At 55.5% G+C, this 22450-nt stretch overlaps 1 protein-coding gene across 3 annotated transcripts in view; it reads left to right on the forward strand.

Moving 5' to 3' along the window:
* Positions 1-17105, forward strand: part of LOC115274005 (long-chain-fatty-acid--CoA ligase ACSBG2-like) — a 32653-nt gene extending 15548 nt beyond the window's left edge. Inside the window, exons 7-16 of one of the 3 annotated variants that reach the window (XR_003901042.1) lie at positions 1220-1369; positions 5169-5345; positions 8316-8497; positions 8642-8875; positions 10870-11087; positions 12716-12855; positions 12961-13207; positions 14424-14532; positions 16591-16722; positions 16950-17105. Coding sequence is in view for 1 of the 3 variants with exons in the window: in XM_029917369.1 (XP_029773229.1) it covers positions 1220-1369; positions 5169-5345; positions 8316-8497; positions 8642-8875; positions 10870-11087; positions 12716-12855; positions 12961-13207; positions 14424-14497 (1422 nt within the window). In the remaining 2 variants the exon portion in view is untranslated. The remainder of the gene's footprint in view (positions 1-1219; positions 1370-5168; positions 5346-8315; positions 8498-8641; positions 8876-10869; positions 11088-12715; positions 12856-12960; positions 13208-14423; positions 14533-16590; positions 16723-16949) is intronic. The other 2 variants (XR_003901040.1, XM_029917369.1) reach the window with 2 other exon arrangements.
* The last annotated feature ends 5345 nt before the right edge of the window (positions 17106-22450 follow it).

Genomic DNA, 22450 nt, shown 5'->3' on the forward strand with positions numbered 1-22450 from the left:
AGAGCCCCCCCCCCCCAGCGCCCCTGTTGTCCTTTCCTTATATTCTGCTGTCTGCATCTCTTTAAACTTTGCCCTGGAGGCTAAGTCCTTAGTCCTCCCTCTGGTCCTGCGGCCGGTGCTCCTCTGCGCCTCCCTCTCTCTCTGCCGCCCCTCCAAGCAGGGGGACGTCAGGCCAGCCAGCAGGGGTGAGGTGTGCGACAGAACGCAGAGTCATCCCTCGGAAGCCGGGGCAGGGGGCTGTGAGAGGGGCCAAGACGCACGCCTGTTACCGTCCACATGATCAGACCCTCAAGCCCACGACTCGGATCGGAAGTCCTCAAACGTCAGAGTTTTTCTGGTTCGCTGTCCGTAGAAGGGGACAAAAGGCGCCTGTGATCCTTTCTGGCCAACCAGCACCTCGGCCGCTTGTGTGCCTTCCAGAAAACACTATCTCAAGACCAGGATGGCGACCGACTGAGGGTGAAAACTGATCAGAAGCGCAGACCTTTGAGCGGTTAAAAGGGGCCGTCCCAGGAGCAACGCCTGAGGTCCGGATACCTTAAAAAACAACCCAAAACCTCCTTTGTCAGCAGCAGGGCCTCCAGCGGGGAGACTTCTTTGTCATGGGGCCGAGCAGCACCCCGGGCCTCCGCCAGCTAGATGCCAGCAGCACCCCTGACGGGGCCTGCGTCACCCCGCTCCCCTTCTGGAGGCCGCTGTGGGCCCTCCGGCTGGGATCCCGAGCGCAGCCCTCCCCCAGGGCCTTGCTGGGCCCACGTCTGGGGTGATAACTCAGCGCGCACAGGCCAGCCCGGCTCTGAAGGCAGGTGGGCAGCCGGCGCCGGAGTCCTGCCACCGTGTTCAGACAGCTGGCTCCTGTTTACTGGCCGGGTGACCTTCCGTGGCTCCTGGGGCTACATCTTGACTCATCCGTGTCCAGATGACTCATTCCTGCCCCAGCGCTTCCAGCAAAAGCCCTGACCTTCGCCGTGATTGGACCAGCTGCCGTCACATGTCCAGACCCGGCCGCCGGGCCAGGAAGTGGAGGCGGCGAAGCAAACATTTTAGGGCTGTTGAAAGGGGCAGCAGCCGGGGTGACCCTAAGCTTTCCCTCGCGCGGGGGGTCATGCTTTAGCGAAGCTGACGGTAGCAGGCCTGACTGGGGAGGGCGACCCCTGGCCCGTCGCGGGTCCCGCTTACACCGGGGCCCCCATCCTCTGCCTGTCTTTTCTCTCCACAGTGGAATGATTTCATGGAACTTGGCAACAGCGTCCCCGAATCCCAGCTGGACCAGATCATAGACGAGCAGAGGGCCAATCAGTGCGCTGTGCTCATCTACACTTCCGGGACCACAGGCAACCCCAAGGGGGTGATGCTCAGCCACGACAACGTAAGTGGGTCTCCGCCAGCAGCGCTGAGCTCTGCGGCCCCGGGTCTCTGCACGCCGGGCTCTTCCCGCTCCTGACCCACAGGCGTGGGGGGGCCTGTGGGCTCTGGCCCATGGCGACTCCCGGCCCGGTGAAGCATGGAGGTCATGAGATCACGCCCAAGAGGGCCGCGTCGTGCAGGGGCGAAAACCGAGGGCTTCGGAGCAGACCCGCGTTCAAACCCTGGCTCTTCATCTTGGGCAAGGCTTACCTACGGGCTCCAAGCCTCAGTTTGCACGTCTGTAAAATGGGTGGGGTGCTACGGCACCCTCCTCGTGGCGCCTCCTGAAAACTGAGTGAGCTCCTGTTTGGAGAGAGCTCAGCATGGCGTCTGAGGGTAAGACACGCCCGTGAAAGAGCAGGACACACATCCCGTGTCTGGGAAAGGCTGCATCTTTGGAGAAGCCTTCTGTGTCTGGACAGAGTCCACAAGCGATAGCAATTTAGACCATCCTTATGGGAGAATAAAGAGAACGATGCTAAAGGATTCCATTTATATAAAACCCTAAGAAATACAAATGTATCTGCAGGGACAGAAAGCAGATTGGGGCTGCGAGGCGGGGGGAGAAGGTGGGCAAGAGGGACGCATCCCAAGGGATACATGGAAACCCTCAGGGGTGACGGCAACATTCGATACCTTGACGTTGGTGATGGTTTCACAGGTGGAGACAAATGTCAGAGGTGCCAAACTGCACACTTTACACGCATGTGGTGTCCTGTGTGTCAATTACCTGTCAATAGAGCTGTTTCAAACAAAAGGAGTAGAAAAGACGGACACAGCTCACGCGGGCTGCACGCTCAGTCCACGCCAGGGAAGACGGCCACGGCTCACGCGGGCTGCACGCTCAGTCCACGCCAGGGAGAGACGGCCACGGCTCACGCGGGCTGCACGCTCAGTCCACGCCAGGCACAGTTCCGAGGGTTTTCCACTCAGTGAGTCTTCGGAGCGGCTCTTCCCAGTTCTCTCAGGCCACGCTCTCTTCTGCAGGCAGGAAAACTGAAGTGCCGAGAGGTGGGGTCACGTGGCCCGGGTCACAGCGAGATGCAACAGAGCTGGGCCTCGAACCTGGGCAGGTGGGCTCCACCCGACACGTTTTTAACGACCCTGCAGCTCCACGTGGCTGACGTGTAAAACCGTCCAGAGATGTGACGTGAACACTTGAAAGTCAGGTGCAGAGTGGCAGACAGGGCAAAACGTGCATTATATTAAAAACTAAAACACGTCTGCGAGCAAGGCACACACGTGTGCATTTTAAAAAGCAGAAAAGCCCCCAACTGGCGATGGTGGGCCTCCATCAGGAAGACCTCCAGGGTTTACATGAGGTTTCCTCCCAGCCGAGGGGAACAGGTACCGGGCACACCAGGCTTTCGCTGGCCGTGCCCTCTGCCCGCTCTCGTCGCCAGAGAGCCCCATGGCTTGTAGCTTCACCTCCTTCAGGTCCCTGCTCACCTCCTCCACGAAGCCCTCCTGGACTTCCATGTCGAAAACAGCACACAAAAATAAACCATCCAGGGTCTTCTCCTCTGCTCCCCGCTCCTGTTTTTCTCACCCTGGCACGTTATATAGCCGCCTGTTTCCGGTGGGCATCAGCCCCGTGAGGACAGGGCTGGCCTCTCCCGTCTCACTGCTGCGTCCCCAGTGCCAGGGGCCTCCACCCACTTCTGTGGCGTCTGTGAACACATGGGTGGGGGGGGTCTCATGAGACCCTCGCCCGACCCGGGCCAGCGTCTCTCCTCCTCGTGGCCTCATGGCTGGGGAGACGTCCTCCCCCCATAAAGGGACCCGCACAGGTCGTTCCTGCACTGGGTCCGCCTGGGTCTGAATCCTGGTGCCCCCACCTGCTGGCTGGGTGGCCTGGGACAAGTCCCTCACCTTCTCTGGGACTCAGTTTCCCCATCTGTAGCAGGGAGTCCGGAATGGCTTCTGTCCCTCAGAGCTGCCCGACGGGATGAATTGTATCAGGCTCCGTGTCGGTAACTCGGCCGGCTGAAAGCCCCAGCGGCGGGTTACTTCGGAGTCTGGAGGTCAGGCGGGCGCAGCGGGGAGTTTCTTTTGTCCGAGGCAGTGTCGCAGGTGCTCCCTGGCCCGAGAAGGGGAGCACCCACCTGTCTCAGGTGGCCTGGGTACCCCACCGTGCTGTGGCCCCGAGGACGTGGGACGTCCTCCCTGGAGGCCGGTTCCCCCAGAGGAAGTAACCCCCGGGGCAGACGCAGGGGCTCAATGTCCGAAGTTACACGGGGTCCCTTCTGCTCCGTTGTCTTGCTCAAAGCAGCCCTGTGAGCGGGGAGGAAAACACTGCAGCTCCGGACGGGGGTTGGGGGGGTGCAGCCGTCTTTACCCCGCCGCGAACGCACAGACGCACAGCGGGCCGCACCAGCCAGGCCAACGTGGGCTCCTGTTAAATCACACCATCGTCTTTACAGCCGGAAATCAAGGCCAGCCCGGTGTCGGCTCGACAGGTCAAAGCCTCTTCCACTTACCGGGCGCTCTGCGCCACGCCGACATGAGCACGTGTGAACCCCTCCCTAAACCCCTGACCGGGAGGGAAACTGTCATGGACCCCTTTCACAGATGGGGACACTGAGGCTCGGAGAGGGGAAATGAAGTGCTCAACATCCCTGAGCCGGGATCTGAACCCAGAAGTGCCAACACCCCCGGCCTACACTGCGGCTTACCTAGGCCAAGCCCCTTCCCTCAACAAATGGGTGCTGGGTGCCTGAGGAACACAGGCTGGTGGAGAATCAGTGAACCCCCTCCATCTGAGGCCCAGGGGAAGAAGTGGGCCGGACCCTGAGGCTCTCGGCAGACTTCCCCGCACTTGAATGTCTCTCTCTCTCCTCACTCCTTCAACAAACACGTATGAAGTCTGCACTGAACCAGTGAGGGCCCACGGGAAAACAGGGTACGGGGCAAATGGAACCAGGCCGGTTGTGAGGCTGACATCCAGACAAGGGGCACTTCAGCTTGGGTGGCGCGAGACGGCCTCTCTGAGTTGGCAACATTTAAACAGAACGTTCCTCATAACATTCGAGAAAGGCTCAGTTGTGGGGAAAGCCGGAGAAAGAGCATTCCAAGCAGATGGAACCGCATGTGCAAAGGCCCTGAGGCAGCACCATACCTCATGTGCTGCAGGAACAGTGTGGAGACCCGTGTGGCTGAATTAATGAGGCTAATTCTTTGCCAGGGACTTATGACACCGGTGAGAAACGCAGGCTGCAAAATTATAGACCTGCTGGAACTTCACATCAAGGCACACAGCGGAGAAAGAAAGCATGAATATGCTCATTGCTGCCTGTGTGTGTGATGGGGTTACGGGAAGGTCGTTCGGTTTGTTGGACAGGAGAAGCCCCTGTGCCCATTTTACAGATGAGCAAAGAGCCCAGGGTCACCGAGCGAGCAAACAGTGGAGTCAGGATTTGATCCTGGGACACTTAACTCAATCCTTTAGGTTTCCGACTCTCCGTGTAGACGTTCTGATTCCAGGGTCTGTTCTTGGACCCAAGAGGCTCTTCAAGGCCTGGAGCCGCCCACTCCTGGCCTGGGGCGCATTAGCTCACTGCTCCGTGCTGGTTTCCTCACCTGGAAAATATACAGAATCCCAGTCACTGACCCCCGCACATTAGGACTTCGTGTTTATAAACTAGGACAGCAGCGCCGAGCACACAGTAGGTGCTCTGTAAGTGTGCGTTAAATAATTGCATTTCAACAGCCCTCCGGCAAGGACGGGGCACCCCGGATGGTAAGCCCGACTTGTGTTCTAGATCACGTGGACGGCCGGCGCGGTGGCGAGGAACTGCGGCCTGTCCTATGCCTCCCAGAAGCAGGAGGTGGTGGTCAGCTACCTGCCGCTCAGCCACATTGCGGCTCAGATGATGGACGTCTGGGTGCCCATGAAGATCGGGGCCTGCACCTACTTCGCCCAGCCGAACGCTCTCAAGGTGAGGCCGAGGGCAGCCTGGGCGGGTGGGTGGTTCTGTTAAGCCCTCGGGCCCGGGGTTCCTTCTCTATCTTATGCTCCAACATAGGAGCAGTGGAAACGGTTGACCACGTTCTTTTACTTTATGTCTTTATCCCCATCAGGGCGTCTCCATATGGTTGTGTGGGTTGTGCGCTGAACCCCCCAAACTAAGTTGTGACTGGTATTAAAAAAACATATTTGGGGTGCCTGGGGGGCTCGGTCGGTTGAGCGTCCGACTTCGGCTCAGGTCACGATCTCACAGTTTGTGGGTTTGAACCCCGCGTTGGGCTCTGTACTGACAGCTCAGAGCCTGGAGCCTGTTTCTGATTCTGTGTGTGTCTCTCTCTCTGCCCCTCCCCGCTCATGATCTGTCTCTCAAAAATAAATAAGTGTTAAAAAAAATTTGAACACATTGGGGTGCCCGGTGGCTCAGTTGGTTGAACATCTGACTTTGGCTCAGGGCGTGATCTCATGGTTCATGGGTTCGAGCCCCGAGTCAGGCTCTGTGCTGACAGCCTGGAGCCTGGAGCTGCTTCAGATTCTGTGTCTCCCTCTCTCTCTGCCCCTCCCCTGCTCACACTGTCTCTCTCTCTCAAAAATAAACAAAACATAAAAAAATGAAACTTAAAAATTTTTAAAATAAAAAGCAGAATGTGTGTGTTTGTGTGTTTTAAGTCAGCATTCCCCAGCACAAAAAGCTCCAAACAACCAAATCCATCTCAAGGCCCTTTCCTACGTCTACAAAGTCCCTTTTGCGGGGAAAGAGAACATCTTCACAGGTTCTGGGGTTAGGGTGTGACAAACTCTGGGGACCAAGACTCTGCCTGGAGGCACTGAAAAGGCTAAGTCTTACGGCCTGTGTGACTCCTTCTAGAAGATTCGTTCTCCGCTTCGGTATCTCCTGGGCCCCTCCCCCCACTCCCGTGCTCCGTGTCTGAGAACTTGTACCCACTCGATGATGACTTCCTTTCCTGGCTGATGGCTTCAAGTGCCCGAACGCGGCTTCGAGATCCAAGCCCATCCCGTCCCTCCGCATCCTTATCAACTCCTAAATACTGTCAACGGTTTCCAAGCCACCAGCCCTACGGCTGATAAAGGTATCTTAACGTATCAAGAAACTGTCAGAATGTTTCCAAAGTGGAGCCCCATTTGGAGTGCCAGAGAGGCCACGGGGCTGCTGCTGTCCCCACCGCCGCTGTCCTGGGGGCAGGAAGGGGCATGTGCATTTCCCTGAGGACTAAGGTCAGGGGGCATGAGTGCCGCCTCATGCACTTGGTGCCACTGTATACATTCTTTGGGAGAAAAAACATCTGTGTGAATCTTTTGCTCATTAAAAAAATTTTTTATGTATTCATTTTTAAGAGAGTGAGTAGGGGAGGGGCAGAGAGAGAGAGAGGGAGAGACAGAATCCCAAGCAGGCTCTGCAGTATCAGCACAGAGCCTGACCTGGGACTTGAACTCACAAACTGTGAGACCATGACCTGAGCCGAAACCAAGAATCGGACGCTTAGCCGACGGAGCCACCTGGGCACCTCTTTAGCTCATTTAAAAATTTGGTTGGGGCGCCTGGGTGGCTCCGTCTGCTAAGTGTCCGACTCTTGGTTTCAGCTCAGGTCGTGACCTCATGGTTCGTGGGTTTGAGCCCCACGTCAGGCTCCACACTGACAGCACTGCGCCTGCTCAGGATTCTCTCTCTCCCTGCCTGCCCCACCCCTGCTCATGCTCACTCTCTCTCTCTCACTCAAAATAAATAAATAAAAATTTAAAAAAAAGAAATTTAAAATTTGGCTGTGTACCGCCTTACAGGCAGGTTCGAACCAAGTGCTGGCTTTCAGCACGGCCTTCACGCTTCCAACTCCGATGAAGTCATTCCTCTTCCATGACTGTGGCCTGCGGGGCCGTGTGCAAGCCGCCCCCGCCTGCCCTGGGGCCACAGAGGTCCTGTCCCGTGCCCCCCACAGCCCCCTGCGTCTTAGCTCTGACGCTCAGGTCTGCGCTCCGTTGTGAGTTCCCTCTTCTGTTTGGTGAGAAGACACTAAGCCGAGCGCTTTTATTTTTCAGGACACAACAGCCATTCTTCCCCTGAACCTCTCCTCAGCGTGTTCTGCCCCGTCCGCCCGTCCCTGCACCAGAACCGCACTGACCAGTGTTCTGGGCTTTCTGGCAGGACCACCACTTTGCCCTGGTCTCCCTGGGACATTCCAGAACTCCTTCGGTTCTGAGCAAACCAGGACAGTCAATCACCCTATTTTACAGTAAATTTCGAAATCAAATAGTGGTTCTTCTGATTTTGATCCTTTCCAAAATTGCCTCGGTCGTCTGAGGTCCTCTGCATTTCCATGTACATTTTTAAGGATGGCTTGTCAATCTGTGTAGTAAATCCTGCCTGGATTTGACAGGGATTGCTCTGGACCCGTAGGTCTATTTGGGAAAGAATCTTACATCCTTTTCTTTTTTTAAAATAATGTTTATTTATTATTGAGACAGAAACAGAGCACGAGTGGGGGAGGGGCAGGGAGACAGGGAGACACAGAATCCAAAGCAAGCTCCAGGCTCCGAACTGTCAGCACAAAGCCTGACGCGAGGCTCAAACCCACGAACCGTGAGATCGTGACCTGAGCTGAAGACGAACCCCCAACCGAGAGAGCCCCCCAGGCGCCCCTCTTACATCCTTTTTACCAGTTGTTCAATATCCCGCTGCCTGCTTGGGTCAGGTTTTTGTTGTTGTTGTTGCTGTTTTTACCAGTCTGTGCTCTCCACCAAATCCTTAGAGTGTGTGAAATCTGATTGGCTACCAGCCAGCCAATGAGTTGGCCCCCTTGGGTGGGCGCTCGCCCTGGGCCAATCGGCAAAGGGAAGGAGCTCGCGGGCTGAGCTGGATGGCTGGGGAGTGACGGCAGGCAGGTTCCAGCAAGGCGGCGTGAGGCTGACCCAGCTCGGTCTCTTGCAGGGCACCCTGATCAGCACTCTGCAGGAGGTACGGCCCACTGCCTTCCTGGGGGTGCCCCGAGTCTGGGAGAAGATGCAGGAGAGGGTAAAGGAAGCTGGTGCCAGGTTCTCAAGCTTGAGGAAGAAGGTGTTTACGTGGGGAAGAGTTGTCGGCTTAAAGATCAATACTAAAAGGATGCTGGGGTAGGTGCAGGGTCCGGCGGGCCAGGCTGGGAGAGGGCAGTGGGTGCGGGGGCGCAGCCGGCCCCCACCAACTCCCATTTGGTTCCACGGCTGTTCTTGGCTTTAAAAAAATTTTTTTCTTGTCCTTGGCATTCCTAATCACAGGACAAATGATATTCCCATGAGCTACCGCATAGCAATGGCCCTCGTGTTCAGCAAAGTCAAGAGCACCCTTGGCCTTGATCGCTGCCACTCTTTTATCAGCGGAGCTGCACCCCTCGACCAAGAGACCTCTGAGTTCTTCCTAAGCCTGGACATACGTATAGGCGAGATGTACGGGTTGAGCGAAAGCTCCGGACCCCACACCGTATCCACCCAGGAGACCTACAGGATCCGAAGGTACCAGGCTCCTGGGCAGCAACGTGGGAGCAGGAGGGCAGGCAAGCTGCTGAGCTGAGCTGAACCCTGGCCTGAGTGTCCAGAGTGACCCCTGTCCCCAGCCTCCAAGCCCTACGTCTTCATGACCAGGGAAGCCCCCGTGTGCTGGAGAGCCGGCACACCAGGAGGACTCCCGGAACGTCCCAGGGTCTCCTAAGCCGTCACTGGGGAGTTCTGCTCCAGACGGCCCACTCAGGCTCACCCAGCTCAGGGTCCCCTCCCGAGACCTCGGGACCCCTCGTCTCTGCCATGCTCCAGCTCAGACACGTCCCTGGGCCCTTCCTCCCAAACCCAGCGGGTCCCAGGCTGCAGGAGTGAATCCCCAGGACACGCACATGGGAGGCACACCAAAGACCGCGGGCCGGACAGTCGCAGAAGCCCCCACCGCCTCTCCCTGAGCCCCCTGCGGCCACACCACAAGTCCAGCTTTCCTCTCCTGCTTGGCCAGGTTCCAACTGCCTCCAAACTTGGCCAAGAGCAGGCTCGATCTTCCTAATACGGCAAAACCACCCCTTGCCTTTTGCTTTCACCCTATGGGGGAGCTCTGCACCTCAGCGTCCCCCTCCCCGCCCCACAGTCCCATCTGAGGCTGATTTTTGGTGTAACCCACATGCCCACTGCAGTTTTTCCAAGACCAAAGGGTGGTCCTTCCCTAAAGGGAAGAGATGCCACGCCAACCCTGGGGGAAGGCATGGGCCCTGGCCTCTGTCTCGAAGAGCGGTTTTCAGTGAGGAATACAGGCCCATGTCCCCAAACTCGGAAGGCATGACATGACACAGTGAAGAGCTCCCTCCCGCCCGCCCAAAACCCCGGTTCACGGTATGTGTGTGTGAGTTTGGCACGGCTGCCCTAACAAAGCCCGACAGACTCACCCACAAAAAGTTTTCTTTCAACTCTGGGGAACAGAGGTCCGAGGTCAAGGTCTGGGCAGGCTGGCTCGTTCTGAGGGCGATGGAGAACCTGCCCCAGGCCCTGCACTGTGTCTGGGGCGGGGGTGGGGGTGCTGGCCCCCTCTGGCGGCCCGGGGCTTCTAGACGCACGGCTCGGGTCCCCGCCATCATCTCCACACGGGCCTCCCCGTGTGCGTGTCTGAAGGGAACTCAGACGCCAATCTTTCCAAGGACGCCAATCCTTCCAGAAGGACTGGGGGCCGTTCCTACTCCCTCGACACCTGTTCTTCATTTAACTCATCCCGCTGGCAGTGACCCTGTTTCCAAATACGGTCATGCTGTGAGGTGCCGGGAGTTCCCACCACAACCGTGGGGGCAGTGACGGCTCGAGTCAACCGACAGCCCGCGGGGGAACCCGCCAGCGCTTCCTTGGAGTTGAGCTGGCGGAAGCAGCCGCGGGACAGATGGACTTCTGTCCAAACAAAAGCATTTTCCACGTGAAAATGAACACAAAACCCGTCTTCTCTCTGGAGCTTGGGAACCAAATGAAGTCAGATAACCCATTGTCCTGGTTGTCCGGGTTCATGACACCAACTTATCTGCTCGGTCTTGACTCATGCCCCCCACGCATACGCTGGGTCTGGCCGGTGAGGGATTCTCCCCGGGAGAGAGCGCCCCCCGCCCGAGGGTGGCATCGGCATAGGGTCTGCGGGGGGCGCGGACCAGCGGTCACTCGACGGGTCCTTCCCGTGGGGCTCACGGCTTCTCCCCCATCTTCTGTCGCCACAAACGACGCTGCGGCAAACGCTTTGTATACGCACCGTATGTTGTGCTGAGCCGACGGCTTAAAATGAAAAAAACCTATCTCAACACTTTTCATTCACGTTCCTTTTGTTATGAGTGAGGCTGGAAAAAAAATCTTTGCGTGTATTTAAAACCTACATGTATTTCCTTTTCTCGGAACTGTCTACGCCCACTGGGTCCCGGAGCGGGTGCGCCTGGGTGGGTGACCTGGCCTCTCGGAGCTCTGACCGCCCCCCTCCGCCACCCCCCCGCCCCCGGCAGCTGCGGCAAGGCCATGGAAGGGTGCAAGACCCTGCTGTACCAGCAGAACAAGGACAGCGTCGGGGAGATCTGCGTCTGGGGCCGCCACGTCTTCATGGGCTACCTGGACATGGAGGACATGACCACCGAGGTCATTGACGAGGAGGGCTGGCTGCACACCGGTGACCTGGGCTACATAGACCACCAGGCCTTCCTCTACATCACCGGCCGCATCAAAGGTACCGGGGCCGCCCACAGGCACACTGGCCCTGAGCGCCGAAGGGCCCGCTCGCCAGCAGAGGCTCCCAGCCCCCCACCCTGCATGGGGGAGGGCCCACAGGATGCGCAGCGACACCCCCCATGCAGAGAGGCACCCGGCGTGTGGCCCCTGGGAGACCGGTCCCGGGGGAGACATCACGCCAGCTCTGAGATCTCCGTAGTGGGAACAATGAAGTAAGGGTGAACAGAGCTGCTGCTGCGCAGGGATAGGCCTGCTCGTCCTGTTAATGGCTGGAGAGGAAATAGTCTTCGCGTCTGCGGGCCGCGAGGCTGTGTCACAGATGCTCAGCCGCTGTGGTGCTCACGCAGCCACGGGCCACACGCAGACGGGTGTGGCCATGTGCCGATACTAGTGTCCTATAGTTGTTATGTGTCAGAAATATTACTGCTCTTTGAGTTTCCTTCCAAACGTTTAAAAGTATAAAAACCAGGGGCACCTGGCTGGCTCAGTCAGTGGAGCCTCTGACTCTTGATTTCAGCCCAGGTCATGATCCCAGGGTCATGGGGTTGCGCCCGCATCGGGCCCCGTGCTGAGCATGCAGCCTGCTCAACATCGATCTCTCTCCCACCTGTGTTCGCTCGTGCACACTCGCTCTCAAAATAAAATAAGTAATAAAATAGAATAAAATAAGCCATTTTTAGCTCATGACCAGACAAAACCAGGAGGCTGGACTGGACTCACAGCCTGCAGTTTGCCAACCTGTGCCGCAGACAGCGCACTTGACACTGAGTCTGACGCCGGCAGTTACCCGGTCAGTGCGTGGGCTGTGTTAGCATCCTTTCCGTGGTAAGCAACAGAAAACCCTTCTTCCTTAAGTTTGAGCAAAACAGAGAAACTCTTGGCTCAAAAATGGAAAAGTCCCAAAGGTCTCACGTCAGGCTTGGCTGGATCCTGGTGCTGAAACGCCACAAGGACTTGCATTCTCCTTCCCTTACTGAGCTGTCCTCGGTGTCGGGACCCTTCCTGAAGAGGCTTTCCCCATGTGGTGACAAGATGGCCGCCAACAGCCAAGGCTCCCCCTGCCCACCAAGGGCCAGCCAAAGTTCTAGGTCTGACCCGCACTGGAGCCCACTTCAAATGAATCCCTGTAGAGAACGGGACACACTGGCCAGTCAGGCCTGGTCACACGCTCACCCCAGCAGTCCTGGCCCACACCACAGCCTCTGGCCACGGAGCAGAGTGCCCTGAAGCAGCAGGGCTGGCTGCCTGGAGGAGGAGTGGCTGGCCGACACCACGACAGGTGTCCGTCACACAATCCTACTACTACGACTGCTGTAGGACCTCGGTGCGGACCGAGGACTGAGAAACAGACAGTGGGAAATACAGCGCTGTCCAAGTGCCCCAGGCCCAGGACTCGGGCACTGGCTGGGAGTTTCCAGGAGACGGGGGAAGAGGAGCAGAGTGACGCTGGGTCCGGGGGCCAGAGAAGGGCATGGCGGGGGTCCCGGCCATGGGCAGGGTCCTCCGCTTCTGGGGTTTTCTGAGTGGGTGGTCATCTGTGCCAGCATCTGTCCCCTCTGATCCTCGAGGGGGCGAGCCTTTTGGGACTGTCACCGCTGACCCCTCACCGGCCATGCCTTGTTCCAGAAATCCTCATCACGGCGGGCGGGGAGAACGTGGCCCCGGTCCCCATCGAGAACACGGTGAAGGAGAAGATCCCCATCGTCAGTCACGCCATGGTGGTGGGGGAGAAGGCGAACTTCCTGTGCGTCCTGCTGACGCTGAAGGTAGCGTGGCTCTGCCGCCCGCGGGGTCTCCGCCCCAGGGTCCACAGGGCAGGCCAGGGGGTGTGCGTGCTCGCCAGCTGTGGTGACGGGGCTCTCCTGGGGCAGTGTCAGATAGACGGGACAACCGGACAGCCACTGGACAACCTAAGCCCGGAGGCCATCGACTTCTGCCAGAGACTGGGGAGCAAGGCGTCCACCGTCTCTGAGATTCTGGCGCTGCGGGACCCCCTGGTCTACAAGGCCATCCAGGAGGGCATCAACGCCGTGAACGAGGAAGCCATCTCCAACGCACAGAGGATCCAGAAGTGGGCCATCCTGGAGAAGGACTTCTCCATCCCCGGTGGAGAGCTGGGTGAGTGGCCTGGGCAGCAGGTGGCCTCTGGCACTTGGATCCTGGTCCCTTGCTAGTGTCTGGGGCCACACGGATACACTCTAAGAGATGGGACCTCTGCGGGGAGTCAGCCCCCCCCCACGAAGTCCCTTCTCCCCAAAGCAGCATGTCCCTCACTCTAGGAACAAAAGCCACACTCATTATGACTCTGCATGACCTTTCCCCTGTGGACCTCCCCCGTCCACTTGCTCTACCCCAACCGCACAGCCCGCCCTGCAGCTGTAACTCCCCGGGCAAATGTGCCTCGGGCTTTGCACCTGCTGTGTCTGCTGCCTGGCATGCCCTTCCCCCTCAGTTCTTCGGCTCCTTCTCATTGTCCAGGTCTCACCTTACAGGTCACTTCCTCGGAGTGGCCTCTCTGGCCATCCTAGCTAACGTGACTCGCTGTCACCCTCCACAGGGCAGCCCTGCGCTCCCCATCATGCAACCTACACCACCACCATCTCGCTCCCATAACACATCATAGTCTGAAGTTAGCTTATGTACTGGCCGATTTCGGTCTGTCTGCCCCTGCACTCTGCTCTCTCCAGGATTGGGGGGGGGCGGATCTTGCTTCCTATCAGAGTCCTGTCCGGGGCTGGCTCTCAGCACTCAGCTGTAATCTGGCGGCATGGACCACAGAGAGTTAGAGTGACAGCAAGCACACAGCCCTGAACAACTTGGGTTCAAATCCTGTCCCCTCCAAGTGGCCCGTTCCCCCAGTGACCCGTCCCTCCAAGTCTTGGTCCTTTCAACTAGGAGTTGAAAATGCAGCCCTCATGGGGCTGCTCAGGACAGGGCTGGGGAAGCCTGAACCCCACAGCCTGTGAGCAGCCTGGGCCGGGGATCAGCCAACTCCCGAATTCGTGTCTTGTCCCTGCTGGGCACATGCCAGGCTGCCTCCGAGCTACTGGCCCAGAGACCGTCTCCTCGCCTGGAAGAGGAGGGGCGGTGCGCCCCCTTTGCTGGGAGTCCCGTCCCCATCAGGCAGAGCTCAGCATGCTGCGTGCCCGCCAGCCCAGGCCGGGGTCGGGGCTCCTCACCCCCACACTGAGGCTGAAGGGGATGTGCCCAGGAAGTTGACGGGAGAGCCAGCCCCAGCCCGACCCCATCACGGGGGCCCTGCTGCCCACACGCACACAGGACACGTGGCCTTGTCTTTTATCCCCACTGGAACTGGCTTCTCCTTTCTCGATAGGTCCGACGACAAAGATTAAGAGACACTTTGTGGTCCAAAAATACAAAAGGCTAATCGACAGCTTCTACTACTGACTTCTCTGGTGGAAGTGCTCCTGGCCGCCCCCACGGTGAGACGGGCTGGGCTGGGGGGCAGAGGGGCCGTGGGCGGGGCTCGTGCACACTCACGCCTTCTCTACCAGGGTCATGGCGGCTGTGCACACTCCTTCTTGGCTGGCCGCCGATGCGGTTAGGTGTTCTTCCTGACTTTTCTACTCTTGTCTCAAAAAAGTAGCAGAGCAATCTTCCCATCCAGGACCAGATTTTGTTGTGAAATGCCCAAATGTTTCACTGTAGCTCATCTGAAGGAGGACTTTTGTTAGGAATGTTGGGGGGGGGGGTGCTACGTGCCAGGAGCCCAAGGAAGGAGACCTATCGGCCCATCGCAGACGGTAAGGGATGGGGTCCTGAGAAAACCCCACCTAAGGACCCCACTCCTCTCCCCGTCTCATCCACAGGACCCCCCCACACCAGGGGTCCCTGACAGGTTTGGAGGAGCCCAGCTGGGTGCTCCCGCAGAGGGACAGTGGGACAGGTTCTCAGTTGTCCTACGAGGCACTGGTAATCTTTTCCTGTTCAAATCATGGCCTTCTGATGCGCCGGCCAGCTCACCTACAGCAGCCTTCGGGGCCTCTACAGCCACGTGCCTGGCAAAGTACCAGCCGGGCTGGCTGGTGCCAAGGCCGATCTCCTTGGCCTCTAGATGCAGCCTGCGTCCACATGTCCTTTTTCGCAAGGACACCGGTGTCACCCTGGATCAGGGCCCACCCTAAGGACCTCCTTTCAACTCGATCACCTCTGTACAGACTCTGTCCTCAAATACAGCCGCATTCCCAGGTCCTGGGGGCTAGGGCGTCCACAGACGAAATCGGGACAGGGCGGCGGTGGCGGGGCGGGTAGATCGTGGCCCAACACGCCACCGCATCCATTTCCTTTTCTTCATCGTTGACGGGTTTAAGTCCTCCACACCTCCATTTGCCAAAGTCTCCTGGGTGAGCCCAGCAGTTAAACAAATCACACGTATCATTCTGCATCATTTGCGAGACTTCCAACTGCACTTTGCAGTTGGTAAAAGACCGTCTGACGTTGACATGGGGGTGGGAGATGGACTCTCCACAGATCACTAAGATGGCGGCCATCCAAACTGAGATGCGCCGTAAGCTCAAACACGTCCTGGGCTTTGACAGCTGGGTATGAAACAGAGGATATAAAGTACCTCACTGGGGCGCGTGGGGGGCTCAGTTGGTTAAGAGTCTGGCTATAGCTCAGGTCACGATCTCACAGTTCGTGGGTTCAAGCCCCGCGTCAGGCTCTGTGCTGACAGCTGGCTCAGAGGCTGGAGCCTGCTTTGGATTCTGTATCTCCCCCTCTCTCTCTGACGCTCCCCTGCTCCAGCTGTCTCTGTCTCTCAGAAGTAAATAAAAAAACATTAAAAAAATTTTTTTAAATAAAAAACCTCATTAATATTTTACGATACTGATTACACATTGAAATGATACTATTTTAGACATAGTGGGTGACAAAAATCTATTATTTAAGTTAATTTCACCTATTACTTTTTTGCATGTAGCTACCAGAAATTTTTCATTTAAAAAACGTTTTTAATTTTTTTTAACTTTTTTAATGTGTATTTTTTTGAGAACAAGGTAGAGAGTGAGGAGAGGAGGACAAGAGAGAGAGAGGGAGCACAGAATCTGAAGCAGGCTCCAGGCACAGAGCCTGACACGGGGCTCAAACCCACGAACCATGAGATCATGACCTGAGCCAAAGTCAGATGCTTAACAGACTGAGCCAGCCAGACATCCCTAAAATATTATTTTAATGTTTATCTTTGAGAGAGACAGAGTATGAGCAGAGGAGGGGCAGAGAGGGAGGGAAACAGAATCAGAAACAGGTTCCAGGCTCCGAGCTGTCAGCACAGAGCCTGACCCTGACACCAACTCACAAACTGCAAGATCATGACCTGAGCTGCAGTCAGATGCTTAACCAACTGAAGCACCCACGTGCCCCAAAAATTCTGAATCATGTGGGTGGATTACATGACATTTCTCCTGGACAGCGCCGCTCTGAAGTTCACTGGAGAGGGATTCGATTGTTTTTCTAATTTATAAACTAATACGTTCATTTAGGAATATTTTCATCCTTCGGTAACTATGGGGTCTCGGAGAATGAACACATTGATTTTGAGGCTCTCCAGGTACTCACTTTCTTCTCCCTCCAGCTTTTACCAGGAAGACCTGTTACCAGACTTTCCAGTCCAGGTAGGGGGGCTCTCTCCCAGGTTCCCTAGGGAGCAGTCTCTTGAGTATTCCCCTGTGGAAGAGGTGCCCCTCAGAGGCCTGCGTGCCTCTGGACGCAATACACTGAATCATCACAGATCTCTGAATCCCTACAAACCTCCCAGGCATGATCCCAGGGAAGCTTATGGGGAGGTCTATAAAGAATTTCTCATCTTGTGGGTTCCAATTCGATTGTTTTTTCTCCCCAGAGGACTGAGACATCAGAAAGAAAAGCTTTCACAAGCTTGGAGAAGTGGGTCCCCAAACCAACTCATCATCCTAAAAGTGACCTGGAAACCCTTCCGATGAGCTCTGATAATAAAGCACTTCGGCATCCCGGGTCCTGATTTGGGGCCAGATTCAAACATTTTGTCTTTTGTTGAGAAGTTCAGACTCTGACATCAGTTCCCGGTTCAAATTCTGACTAGCTATGTGAGTTCAACCCTCTGAGTCTGGGGTGAAGGGGGGAGGGCTCTGTAAAAACAGGCCCTCCACCCCACAGGCTGAAGGTGAAGACAAACGGAGTGCAGCATCTGATACCTGAAAGCCCTCGAAACAGGCAAACCGTTTTCATCAAAGCACCCATCAGTCTTGGGGAAGAGCGGATTCTTGGTGAATCCCGTTGTGGGGGATGAGTTTCATTGTGATCATAAGGCCCAGGATAACAGCAACTTGAAGGAGAGAGAAGTTCAGGGGCACCTGGGGGGCTCAGTCAGCTACGCCTCTGACTCGGTTTCAGCTCTGGTCATGAGCTCACGGTTCATGAGTTCGAGCCCCCACATCGGGCTTTGCGCTGATGGTCTCTTTCTCCCTCTCTCTGCCCCTCCCCGACACACTCTCAAAATTCACAAATAGGAAACAAAAAAATTTTCATTCTTCCATCCGAAAGTGCACGTACAGGCAGGTCAAAGCTGACCCAATAAACCCACAGTGTGGGTCCCTGAAAGACCAGGGGAGGGGATACCTCCCAGGCCAGTGGAGGACAGCCTCATAGGACAAGAGGAGATTTCCAGTCTTTTAAGATTCCAGATACCCAGATGCAGCCCAGGGCCCCTTTTCTTTTTAAAATATGAAAGTATAAATAGATCAGAAATGTATGAAGATATTCTCCTTGCCGAAAAAAAAAAAGATAATAATGCCTATAAGGGTAAAGTCATTCTTGGTGGCCTCCCTGACGCACCCGGTGGGTTTGGTTTTAATATGTAAGCACAGTCCATCTCCCTCTTCGGAGGATTCCGTATTTGCCAGTCTGCCCGCTCACTGAAACTGATCTGTAAGCCCCAAGTCAATGCTGCCGGCATCCTGTGGTCACCTGCAGGCGTGTGCAGAGCGGGAAACATCTGAAGGTCCCAACAGTCACCATCAGCTGAGATCAAAGACGGCGCCACCTGGGCCTCTCGCTCAAGCTCACAATGTAAACGACGTCCTTCTGGGGGTCTGTCTGGCATCATGTTTTTGCATTTCTGTTGGGTGGTTTCACTGTCGAAAGTGGCCCCCGAGTCTAGCGCTGACAGGCTGGCTAGGGTTATGCAGGCTGGAAGGCTGTGCCGAGCCCAGGGGAGGGGATGCAGGTGCTAGACAGACTTCATTCGCATGAGTGACAGTGCTGTTGGCCGTGAATTCAGGGCTAACGAATCAACAGTGTGTATTAACTAAGGTGTCCCTGAACAGAAAACACAAGCAAGGTTAGGTAGCGACTGGTTGATAAAAATGTGTAACAGAGGCTGCCAGGAGCCTGACTCTGTGTTTCTCCTAAGCAATGGCTCGATTTGCTAATTCAGAGTTCTCCGCACCTTTATAAACATAACCACCAATATAACAAAAATCAACCACATATAAATATATATGTCCCTATAGGGAAAAGATGTGTGTGACGGAGATGGCAGAATCCATTTTTACATATAAAAATACATGGGAGACATTGTCTCTTCCACACGGGAAGGTTCGCACGTGGCTGAGAACGTGAGGGGTGGGGGCAGGCTTCGAGGCCACGGGTGCGGAATGGGGGGGACAGACACGCAGGCTGAGGAGAGGAACACTGCGGTCAGGAGGCTGGACACGCTGAACACATAACGAGATTCTTTAGAAACTGGAAGCCAAGTTTCTCGTTGCCGGAGAAGAAACCGAGGAAGAGGCTACAAGGAATCATGAGGTATCATATTTGAATTGGAGGTACTGTAAAAACTCATAGTTTCATTTTTTTTAATGTTTACTTACTTTTGATAGTGACGGAGCATGAGCGGGGGAGGGGCAGAGAGAGGGGGAGACACAGAATCAGAAGCAGGCGCTGAGCTGTCAGCACAGAGCCCCACGTGGGGCTCGAACTCATGAACCACGAAATCACAACCTGAGCCGAAGTTGGACGCTCAACCAACTGAGCCACAGAGGTTCCCCTCATGGTGTTATAATCCACACACGCAGACACAGAACTCTACACGTGTTATATGCATGTGTTACATGTATCTACATACGTTTCTACATGCACACCTACCTATGTTTTCTATCTCTGCTCCAAGGCCCAGCAGCGGTGAGCACACTGAATGCCCAGATCTTGGTTTCTAAATCCCATCTACTGCTAAAAGGAACCAGGGATGTTTCGGGAAATGTCTGATTCCAGGGCTAAGATAGAGCTTGGAATAGCTTGTGTCGGAATGTAAAAAAGTGCTAAAAAAAAAAAAAAACCCAACCAAAACAAACAAACAAAAAAAACCCCAAATCACAAAAGGTGGGACCCGTCCAAGGGCCAGAGGAACCAGACTGAAGGGCCTCCCGCTGGCCGCGTCGGGGGGCGATCTGAGCACGGAAACAACGTAACCCACAGAATCAGCAGCTCTAACAACCGAAGCACAAAGTCCCCAGTAACGCGGAAGGAGCAGTGGGACGGGACCAGCCCTGGGCACCAGGGTCAGGGGCTGGAGGCGTGATGGTGGGGACGACGCTGGCGTCACCTCCTAATACCTCCCCACGGAATTCCGATCAGCTGTAGAAGGAGGGAAGGTCGGTTTGAGGTGGGGGGGTCTGCGAGACACCAGCCTGACCAGGCGGCCAAGGCTTACGTCGCCTCCTGATGACAGCGCTAACAGGGACAGCCGTGCTTTCCCCCACATTCCTGCAAGGAAGCCGCTGCCAGTCGGAGGGACTGGGCTCTGAGCACGACCACCAGGTGACACAGCTGCTTGTGGGAGACGCTGTGGCTCCAGTGCAGGCGGGTCCCTCCCACAAGACTTCCCAGAGGCCTCGGCCCGGGAGCAGAGGAGGGTGAGCAGCCGCCCCCACACCCGGGGAGAGGGCGCTGGTGTGTCCGGGGGGTACTGCTCAGCAGCGGGGCAGGGCGCCTCTGGGTCCGAGAGCCCCGAAGTGGCTGGGGCTTTACAGCTCTGGGGGTTATCTGTTATACGGCACGCGCTGTGTACAGGTTCAAGGGCTCGACAAAGCAGGTGGGTTCTAAACAGCTAAAAATACGCTTATTTAAGGTGTATATATACACACACACACACATATATATATATATATACCAGAATCTATCTATCTATCTATCTATCTATCTATCTATCTATCTATATGCCCTGTACCAGAAAAGTGTATATATATATATATATATATATATATATATATATATACTTTTTTTTTTTGAGAGACAGAGAAAGACAGCTCGAGCAGAAAAGGGGCAGAAAGAGGGAGACACAGAATCGGAAGCAGGCTCCAGGCTCTGAGCCGTCAGCACAGAGCCCGACGCGGGGTTCAAACCCATGGACCGCAAGATCAGGACCTGAGCCAGACGCTTAACAGACTGAGCCACCCAGGTGTCCTTATGTATATATTTTTCTAATATTTATTGTGAGAGAGAGAGAGAATAAGCAGGGGAGGGGCATAGAGAGCGGGAGAGAATCCCAAGCAGGCTCCACGCTGCCCGCGCAGAGCCCGACACGGGGCTCACACTCACACACCATGATATCACGACCGAGCTGATACCAAGAGTCAGAGGTTTAACCAACCAAGCCACCCAGGCGCCCCTAAGGTATATTTTAAATAAGTGGATGTTTAAGAAATTGAGTTTGCTACCATCTTTCCCTTCTGATAGTGGGTAACGCTCAACATAACTTAATATACCCTTGGGACCCAGAAAATCTTCTTTTCCAAGTTAAAGGGGGAAAAATCGGGGTTTGGCACCCAAGGGCGTTTGAACTAGCAGGTCCCAAACTGCCGTGAGGAAGCAGACAGAACTGGCCGGTCGCACGGGGCCCCGGTCCGGCCCCTTCCCGTGACACAGGCGTGGCCCAGTCAAGAGGAAACCCAAGAAGGGGCTCGCGCTGCAGAACGTAAGGCCCGAGCTCTTCAGGCCGGGGCAGGGACGGGAGCCAGAGAGGGCTGGAGGGCTGCCGCACATCGACAAAGCGCACGTGACCCTGGACCGGAAAGGGCGGCCGCGCTGGCTGGCTTACGTGACTGCGATGTGCCGGTCAGGCAGACGGCGCCCTGACCTGGAGGCGTGTGTGCTGCCGTGAGGGACAGCGTCACAGTCTGGGGAAGGCACGCTCGCGAACGTTCTGCATGTTACTCGGAAGAAGACTGATGAGCAGTCTGGCGGGCGGGGGGTGGGCGGTGGATGGCGGAGGAAATGCATCTGCCTGAAGAGGAGAGAGTCTTCACGGCGTTCTGGAAACTTTCCTGTAACCCTCATATTTATGATTTTGAAATACGTTCTTTAAAGGGCATATTAAAAGATATAAACTTGATTTTCCTTCCACTTAAAAAATATGCTAGAGGGGCGCCTGGGGGGCTCAGTCCGTTCAGCATCCGACTTCGGCTCAGGTCATGATCTCACGGTTCGTGGGTTCGAGCCCCATGTTGGGCTCTGTGCTGACAGCTCGGAGCCTGGCGCCTGCTTTGGATTCTGTGGCTCCCTCTCTCTCTCTGCCCTTCCCCGGATCGAGCTCTGTCTCCCTCTGTCTCTCAGAAATTAAATATTAAAAAAATAAGAATTTGAACTCAGAGCCTGTCATTGTCTTACGCCCGCTCATGCTGTTACAGACACCCCGGCGCTCACAGTCTTGTCATCCTCAGGTCTCCCCGAATGGCTGACCCCCTGGCCCTCCAGCCACCAGATCCTTGCCTTTCATAAAGGAACAAAATGCAGGACTTTCATCTTAACAACTTACCGTAAAGCTTCTGACCAAAACTGTGGTATAAGATCAAAAAGACAGAGAGTTCAGAAACGCCAGCTCACATTTATGGTCACCTAATTCTTAACAAAGGCACCACGGTGGCTCAACGGGGAAAGGGCAGTCTCTTCAATAAATAATGATGGAATATGCCAAAAACAGGCAAAAAACTCAAGAGAACTTAGATTGTCACCTCACACTACACACAAAAACGAAATCAAAATTATCACACACCTAAATGTAAAAGCCAAGCCTACAAAACATTAGGGGGGAAAAAGGGAAAATCTCTGTGCCCTTGGATTAGGTAAAGATTTCTTTAGATAAGGTACCAAAGCACAAAACATAAATTAAAAGAAATGGCAAAACTGGACGTCACCAAAATTAAAAACTCTTGTGCTTCAAAAGATACTGTCAAGTAAACGTTAACTTTGAAAGTGAAAAGGCAAACGTATTTAAGAATCATGTATCTGCTACAGGTGTCTGGGTGGCTCAGTCAGTTAAGTGCCTGACTCCTGATTTCAGCTCAGGTCATGATCTCACAGTCATGA

Source organism: Suricata suricatta, chromosome 12 (genome assembly GCF_006229205.1).
Source record: "Suricata suricatta isolate VVHF042 chromosome 12, meerkat_22Aug2017_6uvM2_HiC, whole genome shotgun sequence".
NCBI lineage: Eukaryota > Metazoa > Chordata > Mammalia > Carnivora > Herpestidae > Suricata > Suricata suricatta.